This window comes from Vigna angularis, chromosome 1 (assembly GCF_016808095.1).
Source record: "Vigna angularis cultivar LongXiaoDou No.4 chromosome 1, ASM1680809v1, whole genome shotgun sequence".
In the NCBI taxonomy this organism is placed as follows: Eukaryota; Viridiplantae; Streptophyta; class Magnoliopsida; order Fabales; family Fabaceae; genus Vigna; species Vigna angularis.
This window is the reverse complement of record NC_068970.1, coordinates 63349951-63372896: the sequence shown is the minus strand read 5'-3', so window position 1 is coordinate 63372896 and position 22946 is coordinate 63349951. Positions and strand designations below refer to the sequence as shown.

At 33.8% G+C, this 22946-nt stretch overlaps 4 protein-coding genes across 27 annotated transcripts; 3 read left to right on the top strand and 1 right to left on the bottom strand.

Annotated features, from left to right (window-relative positions):
- The first annotated feature begins 7282 nt into the window (after nucleotides 1–7282).
- On the top strand, nucleotides 7283–9754 carry LOC108346562 (aldehyde oxidase GLOX1). Its single transcript, XM_017585632.2, has 4 exons — nucleotides 7283–7924; nucleotides 8091–8257; nucleotides 8345–8788; nucleotides 8909–9754. Exons 1-4 carry the CDS (start codon nucleotides 7382–7384, stop codon nucleotides 9627–9629), a joined length of 1875 nt encoding a protein of 624 aa, XP_017441121.1. The 5' UTR covers nucleotides 7283–7381; the 3' UTR covers nucleotides 9630–9754.
- Nucleotides 9755–10881: 1127 nt separating this feature from the next.
- LOC108347553 (uncharacterized) lies at nucleotides 10882–13523 on the bottom strand. Of its 5 annotated transcripts, none has more exons than XM_017586869.2 (3): nucleotides 12155–13523; nucleotides 11609–12045; nucleotides 10882–11386 (listed from the first exon to the last, which is right to left on the bottom strand). In XM_017586869.2, exon 1 carries the CDS (start codon nucleotides 13495–13497, stop codon nucleotides 13048–13050), a length of 450 nt encoding a protein of 149 aa, XP_017442358.1. In that variant the 5' UTR covers nucleotides 13498–13523; the 3' UTR covers nucleotides 10882–11386; nucleotides 11609–12045; nucleotides 12155–13047. The 5 variants fall into 5 exon arrangements, with proteins under 5 accessions (XP_017442358.1, XP_052734583.1, XP_052734584.1 ...); XM_052878623.1 differs by having other exon boundaries at nucleotides 11609–12595; nucleotides 13095–13523; XM_052878624.1 differs by having other exon boundaries at nucleotides 11609–12586; nucleotides 13095–13523.
- Nucleotides 11172–13478, top strand: LOC108347554 (probable xyloglucan endotransglucosylase/hydrolase protein 26). The gene is made up of 4 exons (XM_017586870.2): nucleotides 11172–11319; nucleotides 11654–11754; nucleotides 11873–12066; nucleotides 12160–13478. Exons 1-4 carry the CDS (start codon nucleotides 11172–11174, stop codon nucleotides 12566–12568), a joined length of 852 nt encoding a protein of 283 aa, XP_017442359.1. The 3' UTR covers nucleotides 12569–13478.
- A 1249-nt stretch (nucleotides 13524–14772) lies between the features above and the next one.
- On the top strand, nucleotides 14773–21483 carry LOC108347438 (casein kinase 1-like protein 3). 20 transcript variants are annotated; one of them, XR_008248926.1, is made up of 21 exons: nucleotides 14773–15043; nucleotides 15152–15192; nucleotides 15431–15500; nucleotides 15609–15757; nucleotides 16083–16178; nucleotides 16294–16364; nucleotides 16608–16669; nucleotides 16758–16821; nucleotides 16936–17020; nucleotides 17110–17236; nucleotides 17610–17692; nucleotides 17814–17871; nucleotides 18007–18119; nucleotides 18241–18432; nucleotides 18520–18690; nucleotides 19205–19293; nucleotides 19838–19941; nucleotides 20047–20112; nucleotides 20241–20338; nucleotides 20986–21027; nucleotides 21138–21483. XR_008248926.1 is itself a non-coding variant. In XM_017586672.2 (15 exons), exons 1-14 carry the CDS (start codon nucleotides 14968–14970, stop codon nucleotides 18418–18420), a joined length of 1275 nt encoding a protein of 424 aa, XP_017442161.1. In that variant the 5' UTR covers nucleotides 14773–14967; the 3' UTR covers nucleotides 18421–18432; nucleotides 18520–18914. The 20 variants fall into 20 exon arrangements, 1 of the variants encoding a protein (XP_017442161.1); XR_008248921.1 differs by having other exon boundaries at nucleotides 21110–21483; XR_008248925.1 differs by having other exon boundaries at nucleotides 20986–21042.
- Nucleotides 21484–22946: the final 1463 nt, after the last annotated feature.

Genomic DNA, 22946 nt, shown 5'->3' with positions numbered 1-22946 from the left:
TGTGCATTTCACCACTCCTATATTGTAAAGTTAAATACTTATTTTTAATCGATAGTGTTTTTCAAAATTATGTCCATTCCCATCATACATTTTTCTTTGTCAAATGAGTTGGGCTTTAATACTCTTCTAATCTTTATCAAAATTTAAATTTAACTTCAAAAAAAATTAAAATCAAACCTCCATTTGTTTCGTTTTATTTTTTGAGCTTTTGCAGTTGCTATACTATATTAATTTTATAGATTTTTCATGTAACACAGTATCATATTAAAGTATACTTATTTTGTACATTAAGTCTCTAATTTTTTATTAATAATTTATTATTTTTTGGGGTTAAAATTAATGTTAGGAACCTCGCTTAACATGCTGAACATCCTCTCTCTTCAATTTGTTATTGGTTGAGATTAAAACTATTAGTGTTTCCAACATCATCGATATGTGATTATTCAGTCCTTTGTTTCATTAATGAAATTTGTTTCTACCTTCCTTTTATGATCATGTATAAACAAACCAAACTTGTTATTATTAATTCCAACCTACAACGTATCCCTTATCTTCATTATTTTTACCACAATCAACTTTGTACAATGATAAAATTTATAAAAGTTTTTCTATAAACATATTAGAAAAAATAAAATAAATGGGTTTTTACATAAACTAAAATGAATTGATATAAAATATTATATATATGTATGTGTGTCTATATATAATATTTTATATGAACTCTTTAATATAAATTTAATTTTTAATATTATTTTACCCTAAAAATTTATTTTATTTTATTTATGAAGTATTTATTGAGAACTTTGTTTAAATAATATTTAAATAACATTTATCACTCCAACTGCAAAACCAAAATCACAGTAAAATAGCTCGCCATGGGTGCTCCACAGCCCAAAAATAGGGTGTTGCTCCCTCCACCTCCACAGCCTTCTCCCTTCACCTCCCCAATTATCTTTAATTCCAATTATATCCTTAAAGTTAAAATTTTTTACTTTTATTATTTTATTATTTTAATATTTTAATATTTAAATATAAACTAATATAAATATACATTATTAAAATACATTAAAAAGATATTCAAAAATAATAAATCAAAATATTAAAATATCTAATAAAATAATAACAGAAACATAAAATTAAAACAAAGCTTAAACGGATGACATCCTTCAACGGATGTCAACATCCGTTTAAGGCGAAACGGATGTCGACATCCGTTTTGCCTTAAACGGATGTTGACATCCGTTGAAGGATGTCATCCATTTAGGCTTCGTTTTCATTTTACGTTTTAGGGTTAAAGAATTATTGGAAAGATTATTGGAAGGATTATTGGAAGGGTTTAGGGTTTAGGGTTTAGGATTATTGGAAGGATTATGACTACGTACCTGGAGAGGAACCACGACAAGCACACTACACCATGTACTGCACTGAAAGCAAGAGGAAGATTGCTTGATAATTCTTTTCACGATCACTGAGCTTTGCAGAAAGATATTTTACTCATACAAGGAACTACGTAGGTTATCAGTGAAATATGTTATAAATGAGTAAAATTAAAAAACAATAATTCTAAAAATAAAATTTTAGTGAGGGGTAAAATAGTAAAGGGGAGGTGGAGGGAGAAGGCTGTGGTGGTGGAGGGAGCAACACCCCCAAAAATATCATGAGTTGGGTTTTCCCATTAAAAGCCCAAAGCATAACCGAGCCGTATAATGAATTGAGTTCAAACTTGACATTAGTCAACTTATTTATCAGGCTAATGCTTAATGTACCTCCATAACTTCATCCTGCACCCCCACATTATAAAATTCCAGTTTTACTCTCTAGTTTAAGATTTTTATATTTTGCAATGTACAATCAAGAAACGCTTCCAAATATACAATCCAAAATAAATAAAAAAATTATCATAGGAAACTTATTTGTTATAAACATTTGTTGGTTTTTTGCAAAAGCCGAAATACTTTGGCGATACGTGAGATATGCTGACTACATCTAAATTTCACAAAAATAGGTTTGTGGAATGATCGATAAAAATGCTTTAATAAGACATACGTACTCCATCAATCATGATCATTATTTTTGTACAATTGGATTATCAAATAAATTATATGGTAATCGGTGAACTTCCATAGGCGAAAAATTGGTTGGAGAGAGTTGAAAATAAGAGATAAGATTAACGAATAAAGTTCTTTAGTTTAAATGAATTATTAAGAAGAAAAATTAAAGAAAAAAAGATAGGTGTTAGATTTAAAAAGTTCCCGTGCTAAAATATGGAGAAATTGAAGAAAAAAATTGATAGGACAACATTGGTTGTGTTTGTTAATTATGGAGCAAATAGATTTTGTAGTGAAAGAATATATCCTTGCTAATTATTTTACAAAAATCCATTAATGAAATATAGCTACTAAAATTCAATCCCACAATTCTATATCATAACGATGGTGTAGATGCTACCCACAAACTAGATTTTTTGGTACATCAACTGAACTAGATTTAAGAAGCAATTAACAGTTTACGGTTATATACGATGTATCGCTAAGTGCTTTTCTGTCATGTTTTTCATATTTTAGAAAAAAAAGAAAAAAGTTGCATTATTATTTTTAACTCGCGCAAACACAATTGGAATGCAATAAAGGGAAGCAACATAAAGAATTGGAAAAACGAGATATGGGAAGGTAGAAATTTGAATAGTGTGATCACATGCATGCATGGAAGGAAATCTTTATGGGAAGTATGAATTGGTTTTGTTGGGTAAGGTAAATCTAAGGATTAATTCAACAACCTCATAATGAATAAAATAATGGATGAGCATGTGTGGAACTCTCATAATAATTCAATTAAAGATTGATGGGAATGACATCATGGATCGCTGTGCTAGAGATCATTGCGTTAAATTAATACTCTCTTCTTCAAACACAACTTTAAAAGCAGATACTTTCTTTTATTCAAAATCAGAACAACTCTCAATCACACGTGAAAAGCAGAGGATTCTAACTACTACTTTAAACCCTTAAAAAAACACTATAAAATTAATACTATATTCTAAAATACCTATTTTGGTTTAAGGGGTTGAGATTAAGTTTATTTTTCTAGACAGTTTCCAAATTCCAAGCTCAGATTTAAGTTCGTTCTTCATTTCACACTATTTGTTACTCGATCGAATTGGAAAGAACTTTGATGCTAAAGTCAACTTATATTTGATAATGTGTAATCAATATAACCATCTAAATACTATAAGTTTGTATTTATAGCTAAATAGTATAGTTTGTATTTATAGATTTTGGAATAGATTTCTAATAACTTAGGATTAATTTAATTACTTTTAATGTTAACTCAGCTTTTAGTTTGACTGACCAGTTTACCTACCCGCTGATAGAAAACTATAAACTGATTGACTGTTTTATTTATTTTTGACTGATCACACCATCATACTATACCATACCTATTGTTATTCAGGTCATAATATGCCACACACGAGGTACGTATCTCAATTGTGTTTGATGAAACGTTGGAGCTAGAGATTTCTTCAAAGACAAAAATTCAGTGTGACAAATCGATATCAATGGTGCCATAAACTCTGGAAAGCTCGTGTCATTGATAACAGAAAAAGGAATACTATAATTCCCCCGAAAGATTATGCCAGTAGCCAATATACTCGTGCCATTGAATCTTCCCAGTATTTAGCAAAGGAAAACTAAATTAAAGTAAGAAAAATAAAGAAAAAGAATCTTATTCTGATGCCCTCCACTGGAAGGATGAAAAAATATATATATATATACCTTAAAACGGTCCTTTATGGTGTGATTGATCCTTAAGAAGATAAAAGCAGACAGTACTGTAATGAACATACAGTGCACATAACAAAGAAATTAAGATCTGAGATACAATCATGTCTGATATGATCACAGTGAATTTTATCAAACAATATCTAAGATAGATCATGTGAGCACTTGGGATGTTGGTTTTCTGAATCCATAAATTCTGCATTTATATACGGTTAAGGAGAAAAGGAGGACCACTGACATTAATATTGCCACATTTCCAAGTAATCAGTGGGACCTGACCAAACTAAAATATTTTTATATAAGGGTTAAGTATCCAAGTGTTGAATTTTGCAGTTTCTCTCAGCATGTGACCATTTCCTTGTAGTTTCCAAGGACGTGTTCCAGTTGTGCCAATACTTTTAGTTTATTCAAATTTTGAGACTTTTCGTGGTTTTTATATATATTGTGTGAAAATCTTACATCTAAGCAAGACATCAAACTATTGCTTAAGCATCTCAAGAAATAGAGATCTATAGCAGCAAGATTTTAATGGAAGGTACTTTTTTTATTAGGAAATCCAAAGTAGCTAGAAAACTATATATGAACACTTGTTGTGACAGCAAACTCATGAGTTTTGGGTTTATAAAATATGTTGGGACGAGGCATGCATTTGCCACTTGCTTAAGATGGACTATAGTTTATACCAAGATGCGTAAATTAATTTACTTTCCTTGTCAGCAAAAAAAGAAAAGCATATTTGATGAATTGTAAAACATGCTTCGCTTCAAAGTGTTTCTATCTAAAAGCAGTTTGACATTTTAAAACAGAAGCATTTGACATTTTAAAAACAAGTCGTAAAAGTGGAAAGATTAGACCTAGGATTGAAGGGTTAAGTCGAGAAATTAAAAGGAGTGAACGTTGATTATGTAATTAGTGATGAGGGGATGATCTTAATAAAATAGATAAAAGAGTTAGTGACAGAAGGGAGATGGAAGGTTGAATATTGAGAAAGAAAGAAGATAAAGAGAGAATCTAATATAATATGGGATTATGAGGGATTGTGTGTGGAAATGGGACCGGTTGGTTGAAGTTGTGTTTGGCATGTGTTATATAGATAGCGTTTTGGGTGGGATCGTTTTGCTGTGCGAATCGACTGGAATAATGCAACCCAAATTAAGTTTGCATGTGTCCACCAAATCACTTATAGATACTCAAACGTCCTTTTCCACTTTCCCTTGTCTTCCATACGTTATCATCTAATATATAACATATATGTTTTATCCAATTCATTTAAATTTATATATATTATATAAGTTCTGGTTATTAAGAAAACCGAAACATATAAAGAAATAAGTTTCAATTTTATAACAACCAAAAAACCTATAAATTTGTAAAATTTTCAACATAAGATTATTTTAAAAGTCAATTACACATCATACGATTTGAATATCATTTATAAGTTATTAACATTTCACATGATATTTAATTAGAGATATCCATACACAGGGAAAACCTTTATGTTTTAAACGTTTCTATTTGTAACTATAGTTCTATCATGAAAAAAAAAAGTATTTAACAGTGGAGGGAAACTAATATATATTCATATCCCAAGTAGAAGTGAAATATCAGAATCTAATGCAATTTAGTTTTGAGACCAAATATATTAAAGTAATAACAAACAACTAAACAAATCTGCATCTAATTTAAAATCACTAAGTTTTAGTTATTTGTTTTTTTATCACAGTTAATTTATTAATGATAATTGAAGACTGACTTAGTTCAATCTCTAAACAGACCAACCCAACTAAAAGGAATACTTATATAAGACTAATTTGTTATCACGAATACTCATGTTTATTCTTTAATTACAATTTTCACACACGTGGACACTCCCTATCTTTTTTTTAATTGTCTCGTGTTTTTCCTATAATAACATATATTAATCACTTTCAATTTACAAATACTTATATGGTGAGCTTACAATTTTATATTTTTGAAAGAAATAAAGGTACGTGTAAATTCAATAGAAATTTGTAGTTTATGTTAGCTTTTGACACACGTTATCTATTGTTGATGGTTGAAGGTGATATAGATCTAGGCAGCTGATTATGACAGATATGAGGTTTTTTGTTTTCCTTATAGAATTATTCAATGCCTTGCATTACAAGGAAGGAGGAGAACGATCAGTATACCTGCCAATTCACACAAGTAATTTCCTTCTACAACATTTTAGACCACAGATTATTTTATTAAGAATTTATAAAAGCATCACGAGCTTCTTCTCCATAGTTTTTTAATGCCTATTCTCTTTGTTAGGTCAAATATATTATAAAGGATTTTAAATAATTAACTAAACTCGCTCATTTGCAATGGACTTTTTACCTCTAATGAGGTAATTTGATTTTGAAATTATCAAAATTTTTGAGATTGAGTAAGTCATGCAATGTTGGCATGATTTCATAGAGAAAATATCGTTCACATGATTTATTTATTATAAACTTGTAACATGTTTAGTGATTTTACTAAAATTAAAATAAAGTATTGTCAACTTTAAACGACATCTTAAATGTTACACTTTGAAATAACTAATTTTATCATTCAAAAGTAAAATTGTATCATATTGATTTTTTTTCAAATGTCTTAAAATATAAGCCGTGAAGTGCATATTCTTAAGCTTTTTTGTTTTATGAGTGGTTGTTTGGGTCTTACTAGTGTAAAATAAACATATTAGAATGACATATTAAATCGGTTGTAATAGAACCGATATATAATACAAAATGCGGTGACAATTTTATAAATAAAAAAAAGTATATTAGATTGATTATACAGAAAAACTATACTAATATGTAGATATTAGACCGGTTAAACAGAACAACCGATCTAATATTCCTAGGTGAATGTTTGATAAAACATATTTTGTATAAAAATTACAGATTCAATTCGTAGGTTCATAAAGGAATTTGAAAAATAATTATTAAAATTAAGGTTCATTTAGTGAAAATTTTCATCATTTGAGGGACCTGCTTCATTTGAGTAGCGAATTCGTAACTAATGAAAGACATTGAATTTGAGTAAATGTTTTTTATTGTGGTTTACAATTTATTGTTCTATGATTTTTGTCATGATGTGTTATGCCGTTTGTGTTTTGGGAAAATAAAATATTAGAATATCACTGATGATGCTCCAAAATTCTAGTTTTAAATATTATCTTGTGTAAAAAACTGTTGTAAAATCTTACTATACTAGCAGTGGAAATAACTATCATCTTATTTTAAACCTTTAAACAATAGAACAGAGATGAAATTTCAACATATATCATCGTCTATCAAGACACAAAAGATGTCTAAAGAAGTTTATGGTTATAAATTTAGTACTGTTACAGTAAACTAAAAAAAAAGAAAGGACAACTATATTTAAGGTGACTCCTTTAAATCATTTTCTATTTTTGAAAAATGGCTTTTTGACGTAACCATATAAAAACAAAAGCATGCAAACGGAGAATTAGGAAGAATTTAACAAAGGAATCGTGAGAAACCAGAAACCCACATGCACAGGCTTTAACACGCCGTGTGTGGAGGTGTTTCTGGTGATTCCTTTGTTATACTTCCTCACGTTTACCAATCATGATAAACCATCTCAAGGTTCTTTTTATTTTCTCTATCTTGTTCCTTGTTGTGGCTGAAGCCAGAATCAAAAGAAAGCACAAACACAATATCCATGTTCATCATCTTCGCCATGCACCGCTCCTTCGCGACTACCAAGACCAAAAATTATTATTTGCTGAAGATCCCTTCTATTCTGAATCACCACCACCTCCTCCAGAGTTACCATCTTTTTCTGAGCCCCCACCTATTCCCTTCTTCCCACCCTTTCCTTTCCCTCAACCTGCTCAAGAAACTAATAAGGCTCTTTTTCTAGTAAATTCCATTGGAAATTGGGAGTTGATTTCGGAAAATGCAGGTGTTTCGGCCATGCACATCAACTTGTTACCCACAAACAAGATCATCGTCTTTGATGCCAAAGTTTTTCGCACCTCTAGGATTAGATTGCCTCAAGGCGAGCCATGCGTTCCGTACAGAGATGCGGGCTCTACAGAAGACAAATTCGATTGTTTTGCTCATGCAGTCGAATACGACATCGAGACAAACCAAGTTAGGGCAATACAGGTGTGTGTCATTCGTACTTTTCCTTAAGTTTTCTTCAGATAATGTTGTTGTTGTTCTGTTATCATGATTAGAGTTGTCTTTCATAATTTATCATCAACGATATCACGTAATTTTCCTTTTTTCAATGTCCTTTTTGTCTTTTTCACAATGGAGAAATTGGGTGCAGGTAACACAGGGAGATCCATGGTGCTCCAGTGGAGGGGTTAGATCTGATGGTACCTTCGTGAGTACTGGTGGTTTTGACACCGGAGGTAAAAGCATTAGATACATGGGTCCTAACTGTGATGGTTGTGAATGGAGGGAATATGACAACGTTCTAGCAACAGATAGATGGTACAAAACCTACCTAGTTCATATACAGCACCATTTTCACAAAAAAGAGAAATAATTTATTTAAAATTTATGTAAACTTGTGAATAGGTATTCAACTCAACAAATGCTTCCAAACGGAGACTTCATTTTGATAGGAGGGCGCAGATCATTTAGCTATGAGTTCGTTCCAGCAGAAGGCCAAAGGAGTGAGAAACCCTTTTATTTCCCCTTTTTAGCAGAAACCTCGGACATTGACGAAAACAATCTCTACCCTTTCGTCCATCTTTCCACCGACGGTAACCTCTTCATCTTCTCCAACAACCGCTCCGTTCTTCTCGACCCCATCTCCCACAAAATCGTTCGCACCTTCCCCGTCTTACTCGGTGGCAGCCGCAACTACCCCGCCTCTGGCATGTCCGCCCTCCTCCCCATTAACCTCGACGACCCAAACCCCAAGGCCGAGGTCATGGTTTGTGGCGGCAACGTTCCCGACGCCTTCCACGTTGTTGAGACAACCAAAGTCTTTCTTCCAGCTCTTCAAGACTGTAATAGGTATCACACATACATGTCTCTCTCTCAACAAATTTTCTCATAAATTTTTTCAAGAAAAAAGACAATATATGTAATAATGTTTGATTGAAAAGTGACATAAAAAGTTGTTGATTACTATAGGTTGGTGATTACGGAGGAATTTCCTGAGTGGGAGAGCGAGTTGATGCCTTCAGGGAGAACCATGGGAGACCTGTTGGTGCTCCCCAATGGGGAACTGCTGCTGATCAATGGTGCAACAAGAGGTACGTCTGCATGGTGGGATGCTGACATGCCTAACTACACACCCGTGTTGTATAAACCGGAGGAGCCTAAAGGGTTAAGGTTTACGGTGCTTAAGCCAAGCACCATTGCGAGAATGTACCATTCTACTTCCACGGTGCTTCCCAGTGGCAAGATTTGGGTTTCTGGAAGCAACACCCACAATACGTACAAGGATGTTGACATCTTCCCAACTGAGACTAGAGTCGAGGCTTTCTCTCCTCCTTACTTGGATCCCAATTTTGACATGTTTAGGCCACAGATTCTGGAGGATGCTTCTCAGAAAGAGCTGACATATGGTACTCTCTTTGAGGTTAGTTTCTCAATGGAAGATGGAGCTGGGTTGAGTCAGAACGATATTAAGGTGTCCATGTATTCCCCACCCTTCACCACTCATGGATTCTCTATGGGACAAAGGCTCTTGTTTCTTAAGATTTACGAGTTGATCACAGAAACCGAAGGGTCTTACAGGGTCAGAGTGGAGGCTCCTCCATCCAATGTGGTTGCTCCTCCTGGCTACTACTTGTTATTTGTTGTTCACCGTGGCTTGCCTGGCAAGGCAATCTGGGTCAACATACAATAGAACATAAACAATATCTTGTATGGAAAAGATACAGACCTGAATGTATCATAACCCTACTGTTAGGTGCTCTTTCTTGGTTTTGGCTGTAATCCTTTTCATGATCTTAATATTCAAATTCTTCATTGATTGGTATACTCAAGGAAAGTGCCAAGTGTCCTTATTCTATCTCAAGTTTCTAATTACTATACGCTGTTATTGGTATACAGCAACAATTTTAAATTACACGTGAGTACATCTTTCGCGATATCAATTTCCAACTTGTATATATTTTTGTCTATTTCAAATGTTGAAAGTAAATCAATGAACAATACTTTCTATATCTAAATATAAGTAAAAATAATAATGTTTATTCTCCCTAGATTCATATATATGAATTTAGAAAAAATATTTATTCGTTGAATAGAAACAAAAATTATTATTAAATTGGTTTATAGTATACTTAATTACGTGAAAAATAATTAATTTTGTTTATAATTGTATTAAATTCTTGGAGTGGACATGAACAACATAACCATTTGGATTAAGAGAAACTTTTTCATTTTCAAGTCAAAAACTTTAAGAAAATGATTTTATAGAATTTTGTTTGTATATATTTATTCATCTTATTTATTTTCATACAATTTAAATTTCTTACCTTCTAAGTTTAAAAGTGGTATTCACAGCTAACAATCCGAACATATATATCTATCTCGCTTTAATGTCTTAAGCAAACTAAACCATTGTGCTACCCTTTCGTCTGGTGAAACAACAGACTCTATGCATGAAATCATAAACCATTGTTAGTTTCTTTCTCTTTCCAAGCAATTTACCTTATTTGTTAGCTTTTATATACTTTCGTTTCCACAGTGCACATTTGAAAGCTGATAAGATTTTTATAAATAAACTTATTTTAAGCAGTTAATAAAGGTTTGGCGGAAGTATGTAAAAGTATGGTGAGATTTATATATAAATTTATTTTAAGCAATTAATAATCCTGCTACTCCCATTCTACGTTTATACTCATGATATTACATTCAGTTCCGATCCCCGAGTTCCACCTTGCTCAGGCATACAGTCTTAGTTGGCAGCAACACCTCACCAACTTCCTATGAATCGTACCTTGTGAACCTCAAAATACCATTAGTACATCTAGTTATTTTGAATCTTGATTTATGGCATCATATTAGTGTAACTTTTTTCTGAGAAATAAAATCTTAGACAAGCCTGTAGTGGCTGGAAAATATTTAAAATATAAAAGCAATAAAGCAGCAGGTTTTAAAGTTCAAACACTTCTACGCCATCGGGAGCCATCTTATTTATGAATCCTGACATAAATTCAGTAGGCTCCCAGTTCGAAAAGTAATAATATCAAGATGACAAATCCTATGAACGGGTGTACATATACGCTCAGAGAATTTAAATGAACAGAGTTCATCTTTAGAACGTCATATTGCTTTGGAACTTATATAATGACCACACCAACCAATCATCAGTTTTCAGTTTCATAGAAAGGCAAACACAGAAAAGGTTGTTGTAGGGGTTAGTGTGTCCAAATTTGAAAAAATGCTAGTAGCTTTGTTAACCTTAGCATTCCTTCCCAACATTATCCAAGTGGATGCCAACTTTTCCAAGAGCATGCACCTCACTTGGGGAGTCCAACATGCATCAATTCTGGGTGAAGACCTTCATCTTGTGTTGGATAAAACCTCAGGTGAAACATTTATGCTTACCATGCACCAATTTAGATTTCAATTGACTGGTATCACATGGTGAGAAAACTTTGCATCAACGAGAAAAGAACAAAAGTTAATTGCATTGCAATTGAATACTGGTGGAAAAGAATGATAAGATGAATCCGATAACATTTAAGTCTGAATATAAGAGCATAACAAAGATATGTTCGTATAGAACTTTACCCAAGACTTCTGATCAAACTAAACATTGCCGAATACTGTGCAAACTAAAGTAAAATAAATAACAAAAATGCACTATCTACTTACTTCTAGCTGGTACAATGTGTTATTGTTGTTGCCTTCGGATTTCAGGGTCAGCTGCTCAATCGAAGAGATCATTCTTATTTGGAAGCATTGAAATGCAAATCAAGCTTGTACCTGGTAATTCTGCCGGAACAGTCACAGCATACTATGTAAGTTCACTGGATCCAAGAGATCTCGATAACACCAAAATATGCACTTTTGAAAAAACAAATCCATCAAGCTTCCATTACTAAAAGAAATGCTAATTAATGTCTCTTGCCCAAACAGTTATCTTCTGCAGGAAGCCAGCATGATGAGATCGACTTTGAGTTCTTGGGCAACAGTACAGGACAACCATACACTGTCCATACTAACTTGTACACACAAGGAAAAGGAAGCAGAGAGCAACAGTTTTACCTCTGGTTTGACCCAACTGCTAATTTTCACAATTACACCATTCACTGGAATCCCACAGAAATTGTGTAAGTTGATAAATTTTACCAGAGCACAAACTTATTCGACTTTCTAAAATTGTTTATAACCCATTAACTAGAATCCTGTGACTGGTACCTCAGCTGGTATGTTGATGATGTGCCAATTCGTGTTTTCCGCAACCATGAACAAGAGGGTATCACTTACCCAAACAAACAAGGAATGAGGGTTTACACCAGCCTATGGAATGCAGACAACTGGGCAACCAGAGGCGGCCTAGTAAAGACGGACTGGAATCACGCACCATTCACGGCCAGATTCCACCATTTCAGAGCAAGGGCTTGCAAGTGGGGTGGAGCAAAGAGCATCCATCAATGTGCCTATAATACCCCTGCAAATTGGTGGACTTCCGCTAGATACAAGAAGCTGACCCACACCCAGTTGGAACAGCTGAATTGGATCAGAAACAATTACATGATCTATGACTACTGCACAGACACCAAAAGATTCAACGGACAGATGCCTCCAGAATGCTTTAAACCACAATTCTAAACATCTGATTCGTATTCCCTGCAGTCACTTTCCACCATTCACACAGTCAGCGATTCAAAACTATTACACAAAGATCGGAACATTTTTTTTTCTTTGAAAATCAAACTTAAAACATGTACTTGAAGCTGATCGTCCCATCTTCATCGAATAGTCACAAAAAAAAAATTGACAGTGTGAAGGTGTGGAAATGTAGCTGCAACAAAAGTCACGCATCTTGGCAGCTGAATTGTTTTCATCTCCTTTCTTCTTTCGTGTAACATTTGTTTGTTATTTGTCCCGATCTTGGTGATACCATTCTTGTTCACCATGTACTAAATAATCTTTTATCCATGAATAAACAAATTATGTGATATGGGAATTTGCAAAGTGAACCCTAGGCGATGTAATGAAATTGGAGGCTCTTAAGTCGTAACAAAAAACATAATAACAGATTAAAAAGTTTAAAAAATGATTTTACAAAGATGGTGGAAAAGCCACTACTAAGAGTTGATGCAGAAGCAGAGACCGAGGACAATAAGAGCGGTACCGAAGAAAGCGCGGAGGAGGTGCGTGCGTTCCCCGAGAAATATGCCGAAGATGGCGGTGGCGGCGAAGGTGGTGGCGTTGGTGACAGGGACGGCGAGGGAGAGCGGGGCGTCGGAGAGGATGGCGAAGAAAGTGGCGGAGGCTGAGAGGTTGATGAGGAAGGGAATTGAGTATTGCCAGATGGAGAGAAGCTTGAACCAGTTCCCGAGGGAGATGCGCATTTTCTGGCCCATGGATGACTGCGGATGTGGCTTTGCAGAGGATTTCAGAGCCTCGTCCCAGAGAAGCGCACCGCGGCGCATGATAGCGTTGGTGGCGCCCCACACCATACCCACTGCGATCATCTTCTCCATCTTCGCTCCCTCACACTCGCACTCTCTCTCCCTCTCTCTGAAAGCCTCCATGTTTTTTTACATGCGTTCCTCATGGGCTAGGCTAACCCGAATTAAGCTGGGCCTTTAACCCGATTTTATTATTTTTTTTTTTGCAAAACCTTCAAGATTTTAACTTCATTCTGGAATGAATTCTAGGGAATTTTAACTGTATAAGTTTGCTTTGAAAAATATATTCATTACAACATGTATGAGTTTTTGAAAAAATAATAATTTATTTATACACACAAAAATTGATTACATATTATTAAAAAGGATCGTATACATCTATTAAACTCTAGGAAATTTGGTTTAATTTGATAAAAAAGATAGATTTAGTAACATATTTATGATAAGAAGTTGTAAGATAGTTTACTTTCATAAATAAAACCATACCTCTAGGTATTTGTCTCAGTGTTAAGTTAACCTCAACTCAAATAATAATGTGTAGTGGAACTTTTTTAGAATTTGATTGGATGAATTTTCTTATAAATAAGTGAATGGGTGTTACATTAGAGGCATGTTACATGTTTTTTTTTTTACCAAAGGCTAAAAGCAAGATTACCAAAGGCTAAAACATGTTTTTTTTTAAAAAAAAAAAAATAGAGACATGTTACATGAGCACGTTTTCCTTTCTTACGACAGCTTCATAAGAGATGTAGAAACACGAACTTTATTTTAGATTACTACATCATAACACGTATTCTCTAATTCAAGAGACGGTGTTTACATATCATTGACATTATTGTACGTACGAAGAAAATCAAATTCTTAAGTACCTCACGAATGTTATGGGAGTTTCTTGTATACATGAATATATAAATTCTTAACACATGTTATTAAGTCAAGATCTTATGATAATGAATGACCTTTTTCATACTTAGATATGGCGAAAACGAGTCTTAAAGTTGTAGTTGATTCTCACATAATTGGAACTAAAAATTACAATATGCAAATTTATAGCCATTTTAGATGATTTAGTATTGAATAAAAAAAATTGTAAGTTTTATTAATTGATTTTTATAATAAAGTCTGCACATAAATTACACCACAATAAAATAATCTAAGCAAAAAAAATTTACAAATGACCCAAAAACCGTTAAAACATTAACTATTTGTTTAAATATATTATATATGAGTATAGATTATCCAAATTACAATAAAACAAATTGAGGGGGTAGGGTAGAAGTTAGTGTGACCCCACCACGGAAAGGTGGTATTCGCGCAGCAGCAGCACGTCCACGTATGATACAGTACTCGGCAGTCAAAAGGAGATAAAAGAAAGCCACCACAACACCTAGGCAATCCTCGCGAACATGCTAATAACTCAATCAAAGGACACAAATACCCTTGCCTCCTCTATTCTTTATTTTGTCTACAAATACCCTTCCGCCCTCTTGCTTTCTATCGGCTTTGTGGCTTCGGTTTCTCTTCCGAAGGGACAAGCAGCAACCACTCCGATTCCCAAATCATACTCTGAATCGCTTCTTGAACCTTCTCAACATGGAACGCATCGTTGGCCGCAAGTACAAGCTCGGCCGCAAGATCGGAAGTGGATCCTTCGGCGAAATCTACCTCGGTTAGTCCTCTCTCTTTCTCTCTTGTCCTATTGATTTCATAATTACCGTTGAGTAGAAGTTTCTCTGTTCTCATCTCTCGCTTTCGGTTTCGCTTTTTTTTGTTGCAGCGACGCATATTGACACCTTCGAGATCGTCGCCGTCAAGATCGTAAGACTCTGCGTATTGTTATTTGTTTGGGCATTTTCTGTTTGTTTCCGGCTCTATTCTATTTTGCAAGCGCTATTGTCTGATTGAAGTTGCATGTGCGAATTTATGTGTCTGATTACCATGCATGAATTGACTTGTGTTGTTTTGATTGATGGCGGCTACCAGTTAGGTTTTCAATCCGCTGAAATTGAATTTTACTGTGTGTTGGGATACACAATTGTTCTCTCGTGTGTTGCAGGAGAATAGAAAAACGAAGCATCCGCAACTTCTTTACGAGGCAAAGCTCTACAATATTCTTCAAGGAGGAAGTATGCATTTTTCAATTTTAAACTTTTTCTTATCGGTGTTATTTAGAGATGGAGTGTATCAGGAGGTTGGTGAATTCAATTTGGATGTTGCCACGCTTTTGCATGCAGGTGGAATTCCGAACATAAAATGGTCTGGCATAGACGGGGAGGAAAATGTGCTTGTTCTTGACTTGCTTGGGCCGAGTCTTGAAGATCTTTTTGTGTATTGTGGAAGGAAGTTTTCATTGAAGACAGTGTTAATGTTGGCTGATCAAATGGTAAGTTAGTCTGTAATCTTTTGACGGTAAAATTTGTTCCTACACATATTCACCAAAGTGGATCTTTAAATCGAAAGTATCTGAACATTATTCTGCCTCAATTGGACTCGATAAATTTCCTGTCTGTGTTAGCTGAATTGAACTCCCGCCCTCCTTTCCTGACCCTTCAGTCATGCTTTCTTCATTTTCCTGTTAGTATTGCAGTTTACTTTGGTGTAGATTAGAAAATTTGCCACGAAGTTACTTTCTTGCATCTTCTTATATGATTGACTCTAATTACATTTGATATTAAGTATTGACTTCTTTGTTTTCTTCTTTTGGACAGATCACTAGGATAGAATATGTGCATTCTAAAGGATTTCTGCATAGGGATATTAAACCCGATAACTTTCTCATGGGACTTGGTCGGAAGGCCAACCAGGTAACTACTCATATTATTGCTCTTTTCTTGTGTAGCACGTCGAACTTGCCCTTAAATTATTTGTTGGTATTTATTTAGGTTTTATATATGTGTGTAACTGTACTGTCTTTTTCAGGTTTACATAATTGATTTTGGGCTTGCAAAACGATACCGGGAATCGGGTACCAATCGCCACATCCCTTACAGGTGCTTTTATAGGATTCTCTGTTACTTAGCTCATTTTTTTTATCTATTTTTGATTCAACATTTATATCATGTAATTTTCCTTTGTGTGGTTTTAAATTATTTTGATATTCCAACCTATCTATTAGTTGGTTTACATTAATATTATATTTTTCGTTTGGAAATTTCTGTTATTTTTCTCTGTATCTTATTTCTTCTGATCCACGGGAAATACTCTGGAGTTATACTAACAATACAAACATGCAGGGAGAACAAAAACTTAACCGGCACAGCCCGATATGCAAGTTGTAATACTCATCTTGGGATTGGTAAGTTTGAAGTTAGAATAATTTATCAAACTTTTCAGCCTAAATAAATTTCTTTTGTTTTTCATTTGTCATATTTGTTATTTTGCAGAGCAAAGTCGGCGGGATGATTTGGAATCTCTAGGATATGTACTTTTGTATTACCTCAGAGGAAGGTACAGTATTCTTCTCTCCTTTTCTTCTAAAAGTGTTTTTTGTGTGTGTAATCTTTAATTGTTGGAATGATACGATGAAAATCCTGACTATTAAATGACTATATTTCTGTCTAGCCTTCCTTGGCAAGGTCTAAAGGCTGCTACGAAGAAACAAAAGTATGATAAAATATGTCAGAAGAAAGTTTCAACTCCTATTGAGGTAAGTTTGGACTATCAGTCTTGTGAAGAACAACCCGCCTCCCCTCCCCAAAGATAATGGTATGCTTATTTGTTTGTTATTTTCCTAAGGTACTTTGCAAAACTCATCCCGTAGAGTTTGCTTCGTACTTCCATTACTGCCACTCTTTGACATTTGATCAGCGACCTGATTATGGATTCTTAAAGCGCCTATTTCGGGACCTATTTGCTCGAGAAGGTGAGCATTATTTTAATATTTTGTGTAATATAAAATTGAATAAATTGCACAATTGTGTTGATATGCTTTTGAAAAAATATTCTTGGTCTTGGACATATTGTTGCATTTTAGTTGGGATTCAACAAGATGTCTTACTAGGAGACCAAGGGGAAAGGGTATTATTTTTTGCTAAATTAAAATACGAGGAAATTGTTGAAATTATAAGGTTTTAGGTGTAGAGAGAGGGATAGGAAATAAGAAAACTAAAATGGCTGACATTGATATTGATTTTTTATGTATTACTTTGTGATACAAAACGTAAGCGTTAATACTTATTTATAAAATACTAAGTAAATATGGCTACGTTATGATTATACTTTTCTTTGTTTGTCAGGCTATGAATTTGATTACGTTTTTGATTGGACCATTTTAAAGTATCAGCAATCTCAAAAGAGTGCAGTGCTCCCTCCACTATCTGTAAGCATTTGAATTTTGGGACATGTTCTTCCTGTATCTGAGGCAGAGGAAGAGGGTCAATGATGGTTTTGCAACTACAGTCTTCCTGTGCTCCTAACTAATTTATATTATGTCATCACAGCCAGTTCCAGGAGCAAGTAACAGTCGAGCAATTCCAATGAATATTGACCACCATCAAGGTTGGTTGAATCCTTTTATGTATGTCAATGAGAACTGTACTTTATTAAGTCTAGGATTATGGACAAATTAGCATTTAGATTTCTGCTTTTTGTTTTTTATTATTACCTGAATGGCATGTCTTAATATATATTCAGGGCATGTTATGGAGCGGAACAGAGCAGGCGATGCTGCCGGTTCTGGTGTTAAAATCCAGTTTAAATCACCAGGGGGTAAAAATGTGAGCTATGAGAATCCACTTGACAAAAATGTAAGCCATCTTATAGATTTTCAATTTTTTGGCTTTGTTCACAATTCTGTGATTGCATACTCTTATATCTAATATTGAACCAATCACTGTTTAGCAATTATTATTCAATTATTTTTTGTAGATTTATGGAGAAGCAAATATACCCGCTGCTTCATACTCTCCTGCTAGTACTTCTATAAGGAACTCCTTGAAGCTATCTTTGTCTGCTGAAGCTTCCAACCCTGGACACGGGCAAGGCAGTAAAATTGGCCCTTCAAGTAGCTGGATGTCATCTCTGCAGCACACGTCTTCTGCTAAATGAATGCCAAATATGGTGATTATCTATCTTTTTTCTTTCTATGCCGTGAAATTTATTGTGTAATACTTATCCTTGACCATTTGTATTTTGTTGTATTTCCAGTATGAAGCTTTAAAGAAGATTCTATACATATTTTCTCAAGTGTTTGGTCAACAATATTGAAGTGCATTCGTGGAGACTGCAGATGTGCTAGAAAATCGACAGATTGCGTAGCTCCTATTTTGAGGCCATTTAGTTTGCTTCTTTCCTGAGGTGACTACAAATGATTGTGCGGTATTAAACAGACTTCCCAGGCTTGGCCCCTGTGCTGTACATAGATGTCAAATTTGGCACACAGCAATATTATGTATTAATGTTTTCATGTAAAATTAATGTGTGAAGTAGCCGAGTTACTCCAACATGTTACTTGATGATATATGTGGCAACAGAGTTTGTTTTAAAACTTGAAAATTGTTTGTCAATATTATAAATTGCAAATGTATTTTCTGTTTCTTTTATTTGGATATCTTTGATAACAGTATTTTAGTCTTTGCTTCTCATTTATTTTTTTCCTGGTTATTTTTTTTGTATATAATCAAAATGGTACATTGCAATTTTAAATGCCCACACATAATGTTAGGAATCATCCATACGTAAAATTTCTTAGCATGAGAAAGATTTATATGATCTGAAAGAGTTTCATCTTTATCAATCGTTTTCATGTCAAGTATTTCATTCAACTTCCTTCCTCGTGATCACATGATTTGCCTTTCATGATTGTTAGTTGCACTTTCTTGTTATTCACCAGGTTATCGAAAGTGTAAGTTATTCTGATACTGAAGCAAGCATTATGGCTGAAGGATCACTGAAATAATGATCTCTTTTGGGTTAGCAAAGGTAGTTATTGGTGCTTTGGCATCTATTTATAACTTATATGAATAAGAGGATGTTGTAACTAAATATCAATCAAGATTTGTGCTTCATCATCATTTGGAACTTCTCATTTTCTCTTGAACTCTTAAAGTTATTGAAAAAACAAAGGAGAAACACTACAATATCCTGCCACTGTAAAAAATTGTAGTTTTATAGAATTGGCAGTAGTTGAAAGACTGGAATGGCATTGTTGGAATAATTGAACATAGTTAACAGTAGTTGGAATAAAGATATTTCCTGCTTCAGATTATCTTTTATTTTTGTCGACATTTACAAATTATATGGCGTCAATTCATTTTTATAATACATCTATGATGCTCATGAAACACTGCTATGCTTGTAGGTAGCACAAATTTGTCACTTTCCTAGGTTAATTTATACTGTCATTCCTGGGATGAAGTGAACAATAGTCTTATTTAAACTGATGTATATTTCATGTTGCTGTGGTAGCTGTTAAGTTTAACTGTTGGATTGCTCAATTATCTGTTCGTGATTTTTATTTTTGCAGGTCTTCTTTTTCCAATCAATATTGTCTGAAGGATGAAATTTGGCAGACTCCATGATGCTGCTACTTCTGATAAATAATTCAGCATAACCACACGCAGAAACTAGGTGAGAGATCATGTAAATATTGCCATTGCCATACATACCAGTATGACTGAGCGGATGTGTCAATGTGATTCATATGTTAATGGAAGTAGTCACTGACTTCAACAGGAGACAAGACTACCTAGTACTGGTGCTTCAATTTAAGACTCTTGAATCGTCTTGCTGGCCCAATTGGTAATCAAATTTTTGAATTACAGCTACAACTGTATTTGTTCTATTTATTGTTGAACTCGTGAAAAATGTCATCTACCAGTAAAGTTTGCATAGCTTGTGGTGCTGATATGGGTTTTTTTGTCTAGCAGTTTGCTAACTTCAATTCAAAGCTCCCAAGACACCATATTCTTGTATATATGATACAAGTTATTATATGATCCTCTGGTGTTCTGAAACTTGTGGAAAGGTTTGTTTGGTGGGCTTTGATTGTGATCAAGTTTAAAAGAGGGAAGATTTGCATTGAATTTCCATTGCTTTAGGACTAGGAGAGCTTGGTAACTTGCTTGAAACTAGAGTTGCTTGTAATTTGAATGTTGGTTGGTGAAGGTCTATTGAGGAACATACATATCTTTTTTCTTTGATCCTATCCGTCATTTCTGTAAGGTGCCAAATTAATTTTTTTAATCAATGGACATAACCTATTTCCATTATTTTTGGTACTTGTGTGTACGAATCTCCCAACAAAAATCTCTGCAAAGGGGCCATGTATCTGAAGGAACAGCTAATTTTCATAGCCTAAACAAGATTTGGTTTCAATTGAACTGTATTCCATTCTTAACTAGATGACACTTGGAACTTCTATGACCCCTCTCCCCCTTTGTTCTAGTTCAGTCTAAATGCTTCTTTCTGTTCCTGAATAATTTGTGTTCCTTGATTTAGCCATAGACCAACTGTGTCAGATAAAGTGCATTCATGTGGTGAATGGAAACTATGAACTTGCAGATTTCATATGCAAGCTTAATCTCTATATTAAATCTTCGTAATTCAAGATCTCCATCTTGTGGTACAAGCAACGAACAAAATTATGTTGAAATATAAAATAATATTTTGCAGGGATTGTGAAGATTATTCCCAGGCACCATCCATTTCCGTGAGGTTGGTGTTCCAGACGTACGTGGCCAAGCTTATATTGTTTGATATGTTCTTTTAAAATTCTGATGTATCAAGTACTTCCCAGGTTGAGTAAATGGAAATTGTGAACACAGGGAAGCAGCACCCTGACGTGCACTCAGAATTTGATGAGTCGATTGCATTGCTGGAATGCTATCAAAGTACCAGTAGCATTTACCTTGAGTAAAGTTACCTATGTATGCGACTGTAGGCAAATGTATTCAAATGATTATAATGTAGTTTTATAATCCGAAATGTATGCTTAAAAGATTTGTGCTGTGTATATGATAAAGCATTTTTCGGCCCCTCTTAATATTTCATTCGTACCAATGAATATGATCTTAAAAGTCCGAAATTACGGAGTTGAGATGTGGTACGATTATATAGGGGCTTTTGGTTTGAAATATTTTATGGCAAAAATATCCCCTGCGCCATTACGCATAGTATGAGAAATAATCGTAATTTCTTTATGCTTAGTAGCTTGATAAACCTTTTTTGGCATATATATATATATGAAGAGTTGCATTTGTAGTAACTCATTATTTAAACTAGTTAAGTGTAAATACAGGAATTGATGAATGTCTCTACAAATCTTTTAGCATTTTAATTTAATTAATCTGAAATGAGTTAAAGAAATTACTAGGCGGTTCAGAGAGCGGTTAAAGTGAAAAGTGGTCGGACAACTGTAGAATTTTAGAAAGAATCTTCTCCACAAGGATAGGGGTGGCAAACCGGTTCGTTCACTCCGGATTAAACTACAAATGTGCTACAATTGTGTTAACAATTAATGCTTGAAAAAATCGTTTTAGTAGGATAGTCCTCCCATGTTAAACACATTTAAAACAATTTTATTTTTTGTTGAATGTTTTTTTTGTTTGGACAAAATTACATTAAATTGTGAAAGTGATTGACTTTTTAAGATTGATCCATTCACCAAAACAGTAAAGCGTTCAGTCCATAGACGGGTATGAAACAAGTCCATTGTAGACGAGGAGTTTATTATGCACTTTGCATGAAATTTTAAGTTTCATTTAATTGTCTTTTTTTGTTAATTTTTTTATTGTTGTCTCTATTAATGTCCACTCATAATAATTTTATTAAAATTTATTTTTAAACATAATTATACAATTAATTTAATAAATATATATTGGTACTAAATAATATTTTTTTGGAAATTAGCTTAGTTGGGAGTAGATTATCACCTAATTTAAAAATCGACTTACCAGTTCAATTGGAAATGACTTAAAATCGACATACCAGCTCGATTGAAAACATGTCATAGTTTGATTTAAAAAGTGACATACCAACTCAATTGGAAACATGTTATAGATTGACATAAAAATAGTCATATCAGATTGACTTAAAAACCAACATATTAACTCAGCTAGGAGCATACCATTGTTTATTTTGTAGGTAAAATAAATGAGGTAATAAATTATGATGTTGGTCTTAAGGATGATATGAAAGAAAGTGGAGCAATAGAGTGAAAGCTAAAACAATTACGTGCAAAAAGACGGATACCAAATTTAAAACTGATAAAAGAAAAGAACTAGTTAGAACAAGTGAAAAAGTTTGGCAAAGAAGTATTCATGATGGGTTTAATCGCTTTTTTAGCCTTTATGCCTCAAACACTTCGGCTTGAGGTTGGGGTCTATGTATTCGGAGTTTAACTCGATAATAGATTTGATGTTCAAAAACTAATCTAAAGTTTATAGACCCATTAATTAAACTTAAGTTCGTCTTGTAAGCAATTTTATCAAGAGATATTATAATATTGAATAGGTTTTAGAAAAAAAAATGAAACAACTTATATTTGTTTATATTTTGATATTAGTTTTGTGTTTTTATAATCTAGATATTATTTTTTTTATTTAAAAAAAGAACGGTTTTTTATCACTTTATTA